Consider the following 16803-nt stretch of genomic DNA (forward strand, 5'->3'; position numbering starts at 1 on the left):
AAATGCCCTAGGCACTGTTGAGGACGTCGGTGAAAAAGAGCTTCATAGCTCACCGGATTCTGCCAGTCAAAATAAAGATTCTGATTCAAAGGCAAAGACCACCCCCGTGTAGCCTTAACAGACTGTTGGGGCAAGTGCTGTTCACGATCGGCGCCTATGAAGGCCGGCGCGGCACACGAGGGGGTGGGTGGTCAGCACCACGCCCGGCCACCTTTGTCTCCCCAGTGCTGATCTTTACACACGGCACCAGGTACGCATATTCACGTCTGAGTTTATCAAGGGGAGACCCAGAACCGTCTCAAATATTTGCAACGGTTAATAAAGAATTAAAGCTTTCGTGACTGCATAAATTACTCATTGTTTTTTTTTTTGGTAAAGTCACCTATGTAGGAATACAATAAAATTATATTAAAACAAATCAATCACGACGTTTTTGACCGCAACACAAGCGATCTTCATCAGGCGTAAGAAACAAATCACGGGGGTAAATACAACAAGAAAATGAGAGACGAGAATTCAACACGCCTAAGCAAAAATGTGATGCACAACCAGTCAGGTCAACAGCACAGTTAGACACTTACCTGGCGAACCACGAATTTCAGAAGAGTGTTAAATGTCGTGTTCAACCTCTGGATTGAATATTTGCAACGGTTGTTGGTCGAGAGCCGAAATCAAACTCGAGTGACGGCACAGTGCACCAACAACCACCACTACGCGACGACTCGCTCACCCACTCAACCACTGCAGGTCACCTCGCTTCTCTCTCTGGTTCTTCCCTCGCACCGCACCAGGTACTGGTTTGGGGCTGAGTCGACCTAGGGGAGGCCCAGGACCGGTTCAGATAATCGTCACCGGTGGAAATTTCCAGCAGCCAGCCACCTGGCGGAGACACTGCCCCCCCCCCCCCACTCTACAGCTTGTGCGTGGCCGTGGGGCCCGGCAGGTCGTGCAGCGTCTCCATGAGCGGATGCCTCGGCATACTGTAGTGTATAGTGTAGTGTATAGTAGTGTATAGTGTAGTAGTGTAGTGTATAGTAGTAGTGTATAGTGTAGTGTATAGTAGTGTATAGTGTAGTGTATAGTAGTGTATAGTGTAGTGTATAGTGTAGTTAATAGTGTATAGTGTAGTTTATAGTAGTGTGTAAAGTGTAGTGTATAGTAGTGTATAGTGTAGTTTATAGTAGTGTATATAGTGTAGTGTATAGTGTAGTGTATAGTAGTGTGTATAGTGTAGTGTATAGTGTAGTGTATAGTGTAGTTAATAGTAGTGTATAGTGTAGTTTATAGTAGTGTGTATAGTGTAGTATATAGTAGTGTATAGTGTAGTGTATAGTGTAGTTTATAGTAGTGTATAGTGTAGTGTATAGTGTAGTTTATAGTAGTGTATAGTATAGTTAATAGTAGTGTATAGTGTAGTGCATAGTAGTGTGTATAGTGTAGTGTATAGTGTAGTTTATAGTAGTGTGTATAGTGTAGTGTACAGTATAGTGTAGTGTATAGTGTAGTGTATAGTTTAGTGTATAGTAGTGTATAGTGTAGTGTATAGTGTAGTTTATAGTAGTGTAGTGTATAGTAGTGTATAGTGTAGTGTATAGTGTAGTGTATAGTAGTGTATAGTGTAGTGTATACTGTAGTAGTGTAGTGTATAGTGTAGTAAATAGTAGTGTATAGTGTAGTGTATAGTGTAGTTTATAGTAGTGTATAGTGTAGTGTATAGTGTAGTTTACAGTAGTGTAGTGTATAGTGTAGTTTATAGTAGTGTAGTGTATAGTAGTGTAGTGTATAGTAGTGTATAGTCTAGTGCATAGTGTAGTGTGTGTAGTGTATAGTGTAGTGTATAGTGTAGTGTATAGTAGTGTATAGTGTAGTGTATAGTAGTGTATAGTGTAGTTTATAGTAGTGTAGTGTATAGTAGTGTATATTGTAGTTTATAGTAGTGTAGTGTATAGTAGTGTATAGTGTAGTTTATAGTAGTGTAGTGTATAGTAGTGTATAGTGTAGTGTATAGTGTAGTTTATAGTAGTGTAGTGTATAGTGTAGTGTATAGTAGTGTATAGTGTAGTTTACAGTAGTGTAGTGTATAGTAGTGTATAGTGTAGTTTATAATAGTGTAGTGTATAGTAGTGTATAGTATAGTGTATAGTGTAGTTTATAGTAGTGTAGTGTATAATGTAGTTTATAGGAGTGTAGTGTATAGTGTAGTGTATAGTAGTGTATAGTGTAGTGTATAGTGTAGTTTATAGTAGTGTAGTGTATAGTATAGTTTATAGAAGTGTAGTATATAGTGTAGTGTATAGTGTAGTTTATAGTAGTGTATAGTGTAGTGTATAGTAGTGTATAGTAGTGTATAGTGTAGTATATAGTAGTGTATAGTGTAGTTTATAGTAGTGTAGTGTATAGTGTAGTAGGATGTAGTGTATAGTAGTGTAGTGTATAGTAGTGTAGTTTATAGTAGTGTATAGTGTAGTGTATAGTGTAGTTTATAGTAGTGTAGTGTATAGTGTAGTGTATAGTAGTGTATAGTGTAGTGTATAGTGTAGTTTATAGTAGTGTATAGTAGTGTATAGTGTAGTTTAGAGTCTAGTGTTTCGGGTTGTGTATAGTAGTGTGATTTATTTTATTTTATACCTATGTGACTTTACCGAAAGAACCAAAGAGTATGTATAGTGTAGTGTATAGTGTCGCGTATATTGTTGTGTATAGTGTAATGTAGAATGTAGTGTATGGTGTAGTGTATAGTGTAATGTAGAGTGTAGTGTATAGCGTAGTGTGTAGGATAGTGTAGAGCGTAGTGTACAGTGTATTGTGTATTGTACCAGTGACGTGCGGAGAGGTCAATGGCTGGGGAGGCACTGGCGAGTGTCAGAGCCAGATTCACACACTGAGGGGGGCATGGCCTCACTGACAGGGGCGTGTCCTCACTGAGGGGGGCGTGTTAGACACGTCCCCCTCAGTGAGGCAGATGTGATAGCTGCCTCCCCTGGTGCTTTTTCATTGCAGTTTCATGACGAGACCAGCGAGCCTAAATATCTTTATACACATAAGTGAAATAAGCTACCTGGAGTATGGAAGGCGAGGACATGAAATGAAGGGGTCTACAAACATTACATTGGTGACATACTGAGATAGTAACAGGCACTCGCTTATTGCCCACGCTCCATCCAGTTACTGAAGGGTTGCGCAATCAGAGGGGAGGCTGAGCTCGTCGCTGCCTCACCTCTCGTCTCTTCCTGTATTTGCAGTGGAGCTCCGCAAATTTGGAGAGTTTGAATTTAAAAATGATTGGAATCATACAGAAATGACATTTATAACACAGATCAGTGGAAAAATGTTAATATTAATTTTATTTGATTATTCCTTTTTTTTTTACTTTTAGTAACAGCTATTTTTATTGTAGTATGACAAGTTAGGCTCTGCCTCCCCTGTCTCCCCTGACCGCACGTCCCTGTATTGTAGTGCACCTTGCGTGTGGCCTTGGGGCCCGGCAGGTCGTGCAGCGTCTCCATGAGCGGCTGCCTCAGCGTCTCGGGCAGCAGGAGGCAGAGACAGCCGGCGGAGACCCCGGCCAGACCCAGCACCATGAAGGGCAGAGAGGGCATCACCCAGGTCTGTTCACGCAAAGGAAAAAAAAAAAGGGGGTCCCCCACCCCAACCACCGCGTAGCCTCTCACAGACCGCTTTTGTCTCCCCAAGCGGTGACGTTTGAGACATCGCGCCGGGTGCTTAACTTAGGGCCGAGTCGACCGAGGGGTAGGTCCAAAACTGGTTCAGATATTCGCCGCTGTTCATTGGCTGGGTCCATAGCTGCAGTAGGCGCTAATCACCGCGCCACCGCTCCCTACACACGCGTACACACAGAGCCTCACACACACACGTACATTCACACACACGTGCATTCACACACACACACACACGTGCATTCACACACGTGAATTTACACAACAACCGCCATTCGCCACTAAGAGGCGGTGACATCACCATGACGCTTGTGCCAGGCTATGTGCACGTTGAGGCCACGTGAAGTGTCGAACGCCCGCTGGCAGGAGGTCATGGGGCAGACCCAGGTGCCACGGGTTGATTGACTGAGATGACTGGCTGATGCACCACCTGTGCCCCCTACTGTGCCAACTTGCTGTGCTTTAGCCACCCGGCGCTCCGCTCGTTGTGAACGTTGCTCTTCCACCCTCCGTTGTTGGAGGGCGACTGCCTCTAACTGCCCAGTAGCATCCTTCACGAGCCTCCTTCACAGAGGTCGATCTTGACACCGCTGGTACCAGCCATTGGCAAGTCCACTCAGCTCCACAACCTCCTGTACCACATCACTCCATCTCTTTTCTAGCCCGTGCCGCGCCCGTTTAGCCCCCTCGATCCGGCCGAACAAAAACTGTTTAGGCATGCGGTGGCTGGGCATGCGGGCTACATGACCCAGCCAACGCAGCCTTGCCTGCCGGAGGAGCTCACCGATGGGACCTTGTCCAGATCTTTCAAGGATTTTTGAGCTCCTCACACAACTCAGCCTGGTTAAACCCAGGATGGATGGTAGCTAGGCCAGCCGAAATGTTTGTAACCGGCAAAGATGTTCCATTAGGGGGGTCCACGTTTCGCAAGCGTAGAGAAGGGAGGGAATGACTGTGGACGAGAAGACCTGAAACTTCGTGCGGAGCGACAGACCAGGTAGCTTCCACACAGCGTTACGCAACCGATGAAAAGATAATACCGCTCAACTGATTCGGAGTGAGACCTCTGCTGTCAAACCGGACCTGGTCATGAGCACACTGCCCAGGTATGGGAAACTCTCCACTCTTTCCACAAGTGCCCTATCACCAATTGTGAGTTGTGGGGGTGGAGTGTCCAATGGTACAAAATAGCCAGGTAGGTGCTTAGTTTTGGTGGGGCTGATGGTAAGGCCCCACCTCTTAGTGGCAAGCTCCAGGTTCAGCAGCAGCGCCTCCAACTCCTCCTCTGAGTGAGCAACAATTACCAGATTATTGGCATACATAATATGGTTGAGCAATAGGGAGCCATCCCTTGACCGCACCCAGGCATCGATCAGCCTCCCATTGTATCTGTACCAGATGGAAATTCCTCTGGTACAGCTATTGAAGGCTTCACGAACTACGTGGTTGAAAGAGATAATGTGGGAGCCAGAGGACATCCCTGTCACACCCCAAGGAGAACAGGGAATGGCTCCGACTCCCTGCCACATAGTTTTACCCGGGCCCGCTCACCATCATGAAGGTCCTTAATGATTGTGAGCAGAGGGTCAGGGACTCCGAAAGCACAAAGAACAACCCAGAGCCTAGGCCCACTGATGGTATCATAGGCCTTGACCAGGTCAATAAAGCAGAGATGTAGGTCTTGTTGGAATTCCCTACACCTCTGCTGTAGCAGACGGACAGAAAATATGGCATCTGTGCAGGACCGCCCTTTCCTGAAGCCGCATTGGGGCTCTGCAAGCCTCTCCTCAGCGTGCCTGGCAAGGCCATGTTAAATAATCCTTGCCAGGACCTTTCCCGGCACACTGAGGAGTGAGATGCCTCTGTAGTTGTTACACTCTGTGCGGTCCCCCTTCTTAAAGAGGGGGACCACAAGGGCATCCTTCAAATCCTGCGAAACCCGTCCAGTGGTCCAGACTGTTGTTATGATGTCATGTAGGACAGTTTGTGTACAAACGCCACCCTCCCTCAGCATTTGGCTTGGGAGATCATCTCTGCATGGTGCCTTTCCTGGTCTCAGACTTTGGATCGCCTTCAGTACTTCCTCAACAGATGGAACCTCAGCCAGCCACTCACAGGGGGTGACTTCTTCCAATATTTGAGGCACCGCAGCCTCACCAGGGTCATCCCCACTTTGTCCCATGATGCTTCACAGGCTGAGGGATTCCCCCTCTCCCAGGACCTCACAGAAATGCTCAGCAAATCTGCAAACCTGTCCCTGGGGGTCAGAGATTGGATCATCGTCCTTTCCCCTAATGATGGTAATAGGTGTGGCGCTGCAGGTTACTTTTTTATGGAGTTAAAGAGCGATTTGTGATCGTGGGCCATTGAGGCAGACTCCATCGCTTCAGCGACCCGCGACCACCACCGATCCTTGCAGCGCCTCACGGATCTCCGAACCGCCGAGCGAAGGCTGCATTCTCTGATGTGGGATGCTGTAGACGGTGAATGGGCCTGTCGCTTTTTCTCAGCCAGCCTGAACACCTCCTCTGTCAACCAGGGTCTCTGGGGAGGTCTGGACCGTGTACCCAAAGCAGCCATTGCAACTGCATGAGCCACAGTCCTAAACCTCGCCTATTTCCTCTCGACATCAGGAGGAGTGGGGGACGATGCCAACCCCAGCCGCAAGTGATGATGAAATTCTCGCTTGCAACTTTCATCAGCTAGCTAAGACCATGCCACTATGGGTTTGAATGGGATCCTAGGTGTACACCCACCATCCGAGGTGGAAGAATGGCAGGCACATCTTACAGATGACAAGTCGATGGTCAGTGGGCAGATCAGCTCCACGGTAGGTCCTGGTGTCAAGGACATGGGCCCGCATCTGCTGTTCCGTCACTATGTAGTCCAACAGATGTTCTTGCTTGGACCCGGCATGCATCCATGATGTTGTGTGGATGCGCCGATGCCGGAACAGCGTATTGGTAATTACAAGCCCATGGGCCAGCTCATCTGGCCCATGCCTTCTAATCACTCCAGACCAGGTGCCAGCATCATGACCAACTCGAGCATTGAAGTCACCCAACAATACGACTCTATCCCGAGAGGCCATTTTAGCTAGCACCTGTGACAGGTCATAGATGGCATCTGACTCATCGGCCTTGCCTGCATCCCTCCACGGATGTTCGTCTTCGGTGGGGGCATAAGTAACCACGACCACCACTCCTCGCCTCTGTTTAATGGAAAGGCGAGCCCAAAGTAGCCTGGGGCTTACAGCTTCCCATACCTCTCCGCCATGCTCCCATGCCCCCTTCATTCTTTTGTTCAGAAGAAGAGCCACTCCCTGTTGTTTGGCAGTCTCCTGCCCGAGTAGAGGAATGTCCACCCCTCATGGTGGCAGCAGCCAGAGCTGGTCCACCGGACCTCCTGAATACCACAGAGATCCAGGCGGTACCGGTCCAGCTCCTGACAGAGGAGTGGCAGCCTCTCTTCCACAATGAGCATTCGAACATTCCTCATGGCCAACCGTGGTGGTTTTTTGTTGTTTCTGGAGCCCCGAGGGTAAGGATTCAGTCTCCTGGCTCTGCCAAATGGGGTTTGGCCAGGAGACGTCATAGAAGCCTGTCAATCCGGGGCCTCTGGCACAAGCTTAGTAAAAAAAAATAATCGTGGTTTCGTGGTAATTAATTGAAGGTGGAGGTGTTACCAGCCCCTCACACCCGTCCAGAGCCTCCATTTGGCTGCTGTGGTGGCTACAAACGCCATGAGGGCAATGATCAATCTAAGTTGGCCCTCCCCCCATGGCACTTCCCACCACAGCGTTGCCATCCGGCACCAATGAGTTAGGGGGTTGTTTTTGCCGGACAACATTCACGCACAAATATGCATTCACACACACACACACACGTGCATTCACACACACGAGCATTGACACACATGTGCATTCACGCAAACACACACACACGTGCATTCACACACGCACACACACGCGCGCGTGCTCGTGTACAATGTGCGTAACCAATACAAATACAAAGATCTCCCGTATTGCCTGACCAGACTGTTAGGGCAAGTGCTGTCAGCGAGTAGCACCTACGAAGGCCGGCACGACACACGAGGGCGTGGGTTGCCAGCACAGCCATGCACGGCAACCTTTGTCTCCCCAGTGAAGATGTTTTATACACATCGCACCAGGTACTTAATTTACGGCTGAGTCGACCTAGGGAAGGCCCAGGACCGGTTCAGATAATCGTCACTGGTGTTGGCCGTGAGCTGGAATCCAACTCGGGCCACGCAGCGCGCTAACCACTGTGCCACCGCACGCCTATACACACATACACACTCATAATCACACACACGTACAACAATAACAACAGCCGCTAAGTGCCAATGACGTCACCAGGGTATGACTCTGCATAACCTCGTGTGAACTCATGACCCGGAGTGACCCTGCCATAACTTTTTCTTTACTATTTACTATTTCTTATTTTGCCAAGGCAAGGCCCACTGAGCTATGTAGACCTGACAGACACGCACACACCAAATATACAGCAGGTGTCAGGGTCGGAATCAAACCCTCAACCTCCTGTATACCAGGCAATGTAATGGCCATGTCAGAGACACTGAGAAGCCTGGGTTCCAATCTGGTGCTTGCTGACAGGACTTGTCTCAACAGCCAATATAGGCTTTCCATGCGACCCCGCTTGACCTCGTGTGACCTCGTGTGACCCCTCGTGACCCCGCCTCACCAGACTGGGGATGAATGGAGCGAGGATCCCGCCCAGACGGGAGGACGTGGAGCTCAAGCCCAGGGCGACATTCCTGGGGGGGCGAGAAGGATCGTTATAACAAAGGTTGTCATCACGCTGCTACTTATGAACTCGCTACAACACAGCACGTTATAACGTAGGTGTTATAACACATCTTGTTATAACGCAGCTCCTTATGAACTCGCTACAACACAGCTCGTTACAACGTAGGTGTTATAATGCAGCTTGTCAGTGCTAAATAAATTAGTTTTTCAATCTAACAGCGGAAGGAGGAGCGTTCCAGACGGCCACAGAAGCGCATCTGATTGCCTCCCAGCCGTGTAACTGCTCATCAGTTGTCTGAAAAACATTTTCGAGTTAAAAACCCCCAGTGCAACTCTCCTGGATAAATTTGTCAAATTATTAAATCGTTATTACGGCACCACGGTAGCGAAATGTTCGCTAGTATACGGGAGGTCGTGGGTTCGATCCCGACCATGACGCCTGTTGTATATTTTGGGTTTGCGTGTCTCTCTCCCCGCGGAGTTTTCTCCGGGTCCTCCGGTTTTTCCCTCCACATTTAGAATCATCATCACGCGTTTAGAGTATTTGGCTGCTATAAATTTCCACACGATTATAAGCCACTTCGTTGAGCTATCATTTGCGATGGCCAGGTCACTTCTGAAAAAGAGCTATGTAGCTCGATGGGGCCTTACCTGATAAGATAAAAAAAATGTTTAGTTTTTTTGATGGTTAACCTGATGGAGGTGGGGTAGAGTTCGGAGGTGTAGATGTAGACGATGCTGAAGGCAGCGCTGATGCACAGCTTCCCTGCTAGGGCCAGGTACTGGCGCGCCACTGCGCACCACAAAAAGACAAAGATCCCACGTATAGCCTGAACAGACTGTACGAACGAGTGCTGTTAGCGGGCACCTATGAATGCCGGCACGGCACACAAGGGGGAAGGTGGCCAGCACCACGCCCGGCCGCTTTTGTCTTCCCAGTAGCGATGTTTACACACCGCACCAGATACTCAATTTGAGGCTGGGTCGATCTAGGGGAGGCCCAGGACTGGTTCAGATAATCATCACCAGTGTCGGCCGTAAACGGCAATCAAACTCGGGATATCACCGGTTTCGTAGTGTAGCCCGCACCACAGCTCCCCACCACACACACGAGACCAACTCACCCTCGCGCTCACCAGACAGGGTCACCAGCGCCGCGACGGCGATGCACGCGATACCGCCGCAACTCAGGAATCCCGAGAGACCGCGCCTGCGCCCACACCTGAGCAGGGGGAGGAGGGGACACAAAATGAGCAGCAAGCTCAGCCAATCCGAACCACGCAGGCTCGGCCAATCCCAGCCACGTAGGCTCGGCCAATCCCAGCCACGCAAGGCTCGGCCAATCCGAGCCACGCAAGGCTCGGCCAATCTCAACCACACAGGCTCGGCCAATTCCAGCTAAGCAGGCTTGGCCAATCCCAACCACGCAGGCTTGGCCACTCCCAACCACGCAAGGTCAGCCAATCCCAAACACGTGGACTCGGCCAATCCCAGCCACGCAGGCTCGGCCACTCCCAACCACGCAAGGTCAGCCAATCCCAACCACACGGGCTCGGCCACTCCCAACCACGCAGACTCAGCCAATCACAGCCGCGCAGGCTCAGCCAATCCCAGCCACGCAAGCTCAGCCAACCTCAACCATGCAGGCTTGGCCACTCCCAACCACGCGAGCTCGGCCAATCCCAACCACGCAGACTTGGCCAATCCCAGCCACGCAGGCTTGGTCACTCCCAACTACAAGCTTGGCCAATCCCAACCATGCAGACTCAGCCAATCCCAGCCACGTAGGGTCGGCCACTCCCAACCACGCAAGCTTGGCCACTCCCAACCACGCAGACTCAGCCAATCACAGCCACGCAGGCTCAGCCAATCCCAGCCACACAAGCTCAGCCAATCCCAGCCATGCAGGCTCAGACAATCCCAGCCTTGTGGGTTCACAAACAAAATAATTTTGATTTAACAAGGTAAGGCCCACTTTACTATGTAGCTCTTTTTCAGAAGTGGCCTGGTCACAAATGATTGCTCAACGAAGTGGCTTATCATGTGGAAATTTATTGCACCGGAGGACCCAGAGAAAAATCCACATGACCACAGGAAGAATTTGCAAACACCAAAATTACAGGAGATGTCAGGGTCAGGATCGTACCCACAAACTCCTATATACCAGGCAAGGTAGTTAACATCTCACCACCGTGGTGCCCTAGATTAGAATTGCCATGTCAGAGACACTGAGAAGCCTGGGTTCCAATGTGGTGCACACTCACAGCACGTGTCTCAACAGCCCAAGTAGGCCATGTGGGGGATCTATTTTCCATTTCGTATGTGTACCAATGTGGTGCGGCACTTCGCGCGCTGATCTGCGAACCGAGTTTGATTTCCGCTCATGGCCAGGAACAGTTACAGCGAATATCTAAACCAGTCGTGGGCCTCCTCTAGGATGACTCAGCCTTAAATGAGTATCTGGTGCAGTTTGTGTAAAGATCACCATCATTAGGGAAGCAAGGCGGCAGGACGTGGTGCTGGCTACCCACCCCCTCGTGTGCCATTCCGGCCTTCATAGGTGTCAGGGAACAAAGGCGGGTCCGAGCTAGGGGGAGGAGCTGCCAAACAGGTACTTAAGGGGGACCCCCCCTGGGGAGCCAGGGCAAGGATTGGCTGCAAGGTGTCTCTCCCTCCTCATCACCGGGCGGTGTTGGATGAACCCCCGCTCCGGGCAGAAAAGTGGGAGAACTAAGGGAATAGCCGAGAGTGGGGTCCGGAGTATTCAGTAGGGATTAGCTGAGAGAGGGTTTCTCTCTCCTCGTCGCTGGACGGTGTTGGATGAACCCCAGTTCCGGGCAGACGAGTGAGAGAGCCCTAAAGGATAGCCGAAGGCAGGACCAGATACTGTTCAGAGTCCGGGGTAAAGGACCCAGATAGAGAGCACCTACCTCTGGTGTGAGTTAGAGTATTGACTTCAACAGTGTTTAATAAACGGCAACAGCCCTTACAGCATTCCTCGTCTTCGCGTGGTTCTACGGCACAACATATATGTACTTGTGTGTGTGTGAACGTATAGCGGTGCGTGTGTATATGTACGTGTGTGTGGGGAGCAGCAGTGTAGCGGTTAGCGCGCTGTGCTAAGAATCCGGCAAACCACCGCTTATGGCCAACACCAGTGACGATTATCGGAATCGGTCCTGGGCCTCCCCTAAATCGGCTCAGCCTCAAATGAATACCTGGTCCGGTGTGTAAACATCGCCGCTGGGGAGACAAAGGCGGCCAAGCGTAGTGCTGGCCACCCACCCCCTTGTGTGCAGCTCTGGCCTTCATAGGCGCTCGCTAACAGCACTTGCTCCAACAGCCTCTTAAGGCTATACGGAGGAATCTCCGTCTGTATCTTTATAGAGGTACATAGATGGATGCCGTGTATGCTATGTGCTTGTGTGTACGATGCGCCGCGTGTCCTATGCGCCGTGTGTACTATGTGCTGTGTGTACTGTGTGCACTATGCACGAGGTGGGTACCAGGAGGCGTTGATGAGAAACAGGGACAGAGGGTACGAGGGCAGCTCCGCCAGCCCAGAGAGCGCCAGCCCCATGTGGACGTCACGGCTGAGGTCTCCCACGCCCAGCGTGAGCCCGTAGTACACGAGGCTGCACACAAACCTGCGCGCGCAGCACACACAGTACACACGACACATCGTACACATGGCACATAGTACACACAGCCTGTGGTACACGAGGCTGCACAAAAAACCTGCACACACAGTATACACGACACATCGTACACACGGCACATAGTACACACAGCCCGTGGTACACGAGGCTGCACAAAAAACCTGCACACACAGTATACACGACACATCGTACACACGGCACATAGTACACACAGCCTGTGGTACACGAGGCTGCACAAAAACCTGCACACAGTACACATGACACGGTACACACGGCACATAGTACACACAGCCCATAGTATACAAGGCTGCACATAAGCCTGCATACAGTACACACAGCACATCATATACACAGCAGATAATACACACAGCCCATAGTACACCCACAAACTTGCACACTAACTTGCACACAGTGCACACAGCTTAACACAAAAACCCGCCACCATCCGACACAGACGATTAATAGGTTTAGTGTCACGTAAACAGAACGTGGCCAATTCGTTACTAGTACAGCACTAACCGGTGTGTTGGAGAGCAAAGCCACAACATTTACAATCTGAGTACAACGTTTCGCCAGTAATTACAACCAGCTTCATCAGGCGACAGCCAGATTTGTGGAGAAATCCGCCTGTTTCGTTCCTTAAATAGAGGGGTAGATGTGATGACATCACTTGTGAGCTCTACTTGCACGAGGTGGGGGGGGGATTAATGAATGCATATAAATGACGATGGGTATTCATTGCCGGTTGGGTTATTAATATGGTAATCAACGTACAGTCATACTTCGATATAGAATACTCTCAATGATTCCAATTTTACACGCTTTCTTTTAACTCACTGTCTGTTGTTGTCGTTGTTGTATCCTCAAATCTTGTAACTCAATTTTAACCCACTTCCCAGTGTGGTATCGACTGCTAACTTGGTATACTTATGTCATACTGATGACAATACTATATTCTATCATTAAAAATAAAAAAAATATATCTTTAACATGATTTTTTATATATGTTTCGGCTTGGGTCTAATTGTCCACTGTCAACTGACGTTGGCTGTAATTGGCCACGGTCCCTTACGTTGTGGCGAGCTTCGGGGCCACTTCCTGGAGTCGTGGAGTCCTGCCATTACGAGTACATTTCAGAAAAGCGTGTTTTTAAAAAAGTTTTTTAAAAAATATTACTTATTAAATGGAGGCCACGGACTGTGCCACAGAGCTTTTAGCGGTAAACAAGGCACCGTATTTACCCGGTAATACTTCGCGCTACCTTTACCCTACCAGGTAATTCTTCCGAGCAACCTTTACCCTACCCTTTACCTTACCCCTTGGCATGTCAACACCTTTACCATTTGCCTTTTTACCCGGTAAAAAGGGTAAATTACCTTACCTTCCCGAGGCCTAGCCACCGGTTCTTCACATTCTGCAGACGTAGATGCAACTGGTTCTTCACGTTGTGAGACGTAGATACCACTGGCTCTTCACGTTCTGCAGATGTAGATACCATTGGTTCTTCATATTCTGCAGATGTAGATGCCACTGGTTCTTCACGTTCTGCAGATGTAGATGCCACTGATTATTCACATTCTGCAGATGTAGATGTCATTGGTTCTTCACGTTCTGCAGGTGTAGATGCCACTGGTTCTTCACGTTCTGCAGATGTAGATGCCACTGGTTCTTCACGATCTGCAGATGTAGATGTCACTGGTTCTTCACGTTCTGCAGATGTAGATGCCACTGGTTCTTAATGCTCTGCAGATGTAGATGCCACTGGTTCTTCATGTTCTGCATATGTAGATGCCACCACCGCCATCTATTGCACGGCGGTCAAGACATAGGGACGGGGTCTGTTCATATGTCTGAAAGTTCCTAATTCGAATGTTCATAAGCAGAGGAGTACATACATACGTCACGTGTGTGCGTGTGCGAGCGAAGCTCCGACCGCGTGTCGCTCGCTCTCTCTCACCACGTGTACATCATGACGAGCGTGCGCGTGCGCAGAACCGGGTGCGTCCCCACATCCATCAGCGATCCTCCCGCCGCGCCCCCCCCCCTCGCCGCCCCCCCCTCCCCCGAGCCTCGCAGCGGGCGCAGCTGCACTTGGGGCGGGGGGAGGGAGGCGGTCGCCGTGGCTCCGACGTTGCCCCTGGCGATGAGGGACAGCGTCTTCTCCGCCTCCACGATACGACCGCGGGAATGCAGCCACCGCGGGGATTCGGGCAGCATCCACCTGGGGGGCGAGCGCACACACACATAGACATACACGCACGCACACACAGACACGCGCACATACACATACACGCACGCACACACAGACACGCGCACACACATACACACACAGACACGCGCACACACATACACACGCGCACACATACGCACACACACACGTGCACAACAACAACAACCGCCATTCGCCACTAAGTGGCGGTGACGTCACCACGACGCTTGTGCCAGGCCATGTGCACCTTGAGGCCACGTGAAGTGTCGAACGCCCGCTGGCGGGAGGTCACGGGGCAGACCCAGGTGCCCCGGGTCGACTAACTGAGATGCCTGGCTGATGCACCACCTGTGCCCCCTACTGTTACAACCTGCTGTGCTTTAGCCACCCGGCGCTCCGCTCGTTGATGTGAGCGTCGCTCCTCTGCCCTCCGTTGTTGTTGGAGGGCGACTGCCTCCAACTACCCAGTAGCGTCCTTCACGAGCCTCCTCCACAGAGGCCGACCTTGACACCGCTGGTACCAGTCATTGGCAAGTCCACTCAGCCCCACGTCCTCCTGTACCACATCACTCCATCTCTTCTCTAGCCCGTGCCGCGCCCGTTTAGCCCCCTCGATCTGGTCGAACAAAAGCTGTTTCGGCATGCGGTGGCTGGGCATGCGGGCTACATGACCCAGCCATCGCAGCCTTGCCTGCCTGAGGAGCTCACCGATGGAACCTTGCCCAGATCTTTCAAGGATTTGTGAGCTCCTCACACAATCCAGCCTGGTTAAACCCAGAATGGATCGTAGGCAGGCCAGCCTAAATGTTTCTAACCGGCGAAGATGTTCCATTAAGGGGGTCCACGTTTCGCAAGCGTAGAGAAGGGAGGGAATGACCGTGGCCGAGAAGACCTGAAGCTTAGTGCGGAGCGACAGACCAGGTAGCTTCCACACAGCATTACGCAACCGATTAAAAGATATTGCCGCTCGACTGATTCGGAGTGAGACCTCTGCTGTTAAACTGGAGCCAGTCATAAGCACACTGCCCAGGTATGGGAAACTCTCCACTCTCTCCACAACTGCCCCATCACCGATTGGGAGTTGTGGGGGTGGAGTGTCCGATGGTACAAAATACCCAGGCAGGTGCTTAGTTTTGGTGGGGTTGATGGTAAGGCCCCATCTCTTAGCGGCACGACACGTGCACACACACAGACACACATACATGCGCACACACATACACACACGTATACAAGCACACACACACACACATACACACGCACACACATATACACACGCACGTAGACATGTACACACACCCATGCGCGCACACACGTACACTCATGCACGCGCACACCCACATACACGCGCAGACACACATACACGCGCACAGACACGCGCACACACACATACACGCGCACACACACATACACGCGCACACACACGGACATGCGCATACGCATACACACGCGCGCATTCACGCATGCACACACGTGTTATAGAATTGTTATAGGATTGTGTAATAGGGAATGTGTTATAGGATTGTGTTATAGGATTGTGTTATAAGCACTGTGTTATACGAATGTGCTGTTATAGGATTGTGTTATAGGATTGTGTTCTCGGGGCGGCGTCTAGTGCAGGTGGTTACAGCGACGCGAGGAGCAGCAGCACCCCGGGGACGTTGGCTGTCAGCGTGAGCCAGCGCCAGGGCCTCACCGCCACCCCCAGCGCCGCAAACACCACCAGGCCCAGCGCAAAGAACGCGCTGTACAGGGACCCTGAGCACGCACGCACACAAAGACAAAGACCCCCCGTGTAACCTTCAACAGACTGTTGGGGCAAGTGCTGTTAGGAGCGAGTAGCAGTGCCTACGGAGGCCGCCACTGTGGCACACGAGGAGGTGGGTTGCCAGCACCACGCCCGGCCGCCTTTGTCTTCCCAGTGGCGATGTTTACTACACATCACACCGGCTACTCATTTGAGGCCGAGTCGACCTAGGGGAGGGCCAGGACCGGTTCAGATAATCGTCACCGGTGTTGGTGGCCGTGAGCGGGAATCGAACCAAGGTCGTCTGGTTCGTGGCGCAGCGCTAACCGCTGCGCCACCGCTCTCCATACGCACACAGACAAAGACCACCCGTATAGCCTTTAACAGACTGATGGGGCAAGTTCTGGGAAATTTACTACACACGGGAACCAGGTTCTCATTTGTATGTGTGCATGTTCAACTTCTTTTGCACCGTAAGTTGCCAACCGTGCAAATAGTAACGTAGTGTATCGTAGTGTAGTGTACAGTAGTGTAGTGATGTACAGTAAAACCTTGGATTGCGAGCATAATTCGTTCCGGAAACGTGTTTGTAATCCAAAGCACTCGTATATCAAAGCACTCGTGTATCAGTTGTGATCACGTGACGCTCGGCAAACAAAGCGTATACGTACACTACTCGTATTGCAATACCTCTCGTTCGTTTATCAAATTAATATTTATTTAAA

The 16803-nt window shown here is 50.6% G+C and overlaps 1 protein-coding gene across 5 annotated transcripts in view; it reads right to left on the bottom strand.

Moving 5' to 3' along the window:
- SLC22A15 (solute carrier family 22 member 15) overlaps positions 1–16803 on the bottom strand; it is a 36247-nt gene that overhangs the window by 1562 nt on the left and 17882 nt on the right. For 2 of the 5 annotated variants that reach the window (XM_076053726.1, XM_076053725.1), the window contains exons 6-12: positions 15960–16089; positions 14083–14346; positions 11973–12113; positions 9591–9688; positions 9160–9259; positions 8402–8474; positions 3462–3608 (exon numbers count right to left, since the gene is read on the bottom strand). In XM_076053726.1, coding sequence (XP_075909841.1) covers positions 3462–3608; positions 8402–8474; positions 9160–9259; positions 9591–9688; positions 11973–12113; positions 14083–14346; positions 15960–16089 — 953 coding nt within the window. Of the gene's footprint in view, positions 1–3461; positions 3609–3788; positions 3862–8401; positions 8475–9159; positions 9260–9590; positions 9689–11972; positions 12114–14082; positions 14347–15959; positions 16090–16803 lie in introns of those variants that run through there. The other 3 variants (XM_076053727.1, XM_076053729.1, XM_076053728.1) reach the window with 3 other exon arrangements.

This window comes from Petromyzon marinus, chromosome 62 (assembly GCF_048934315.1).
Source record: "Petromyzon marinus isolate PM22_M1 ecotype Great Lakes invasive population chromosome 62, UKy_Petmar_22M1.pri1.0, whole genome shotgun sequence".
NCBI lineage: Eukaryota > Metazoa > Chordata > Hyperoartia > Petromyzontiformes > Petromyzontidae > Petromyzon > Petromyzon marinus.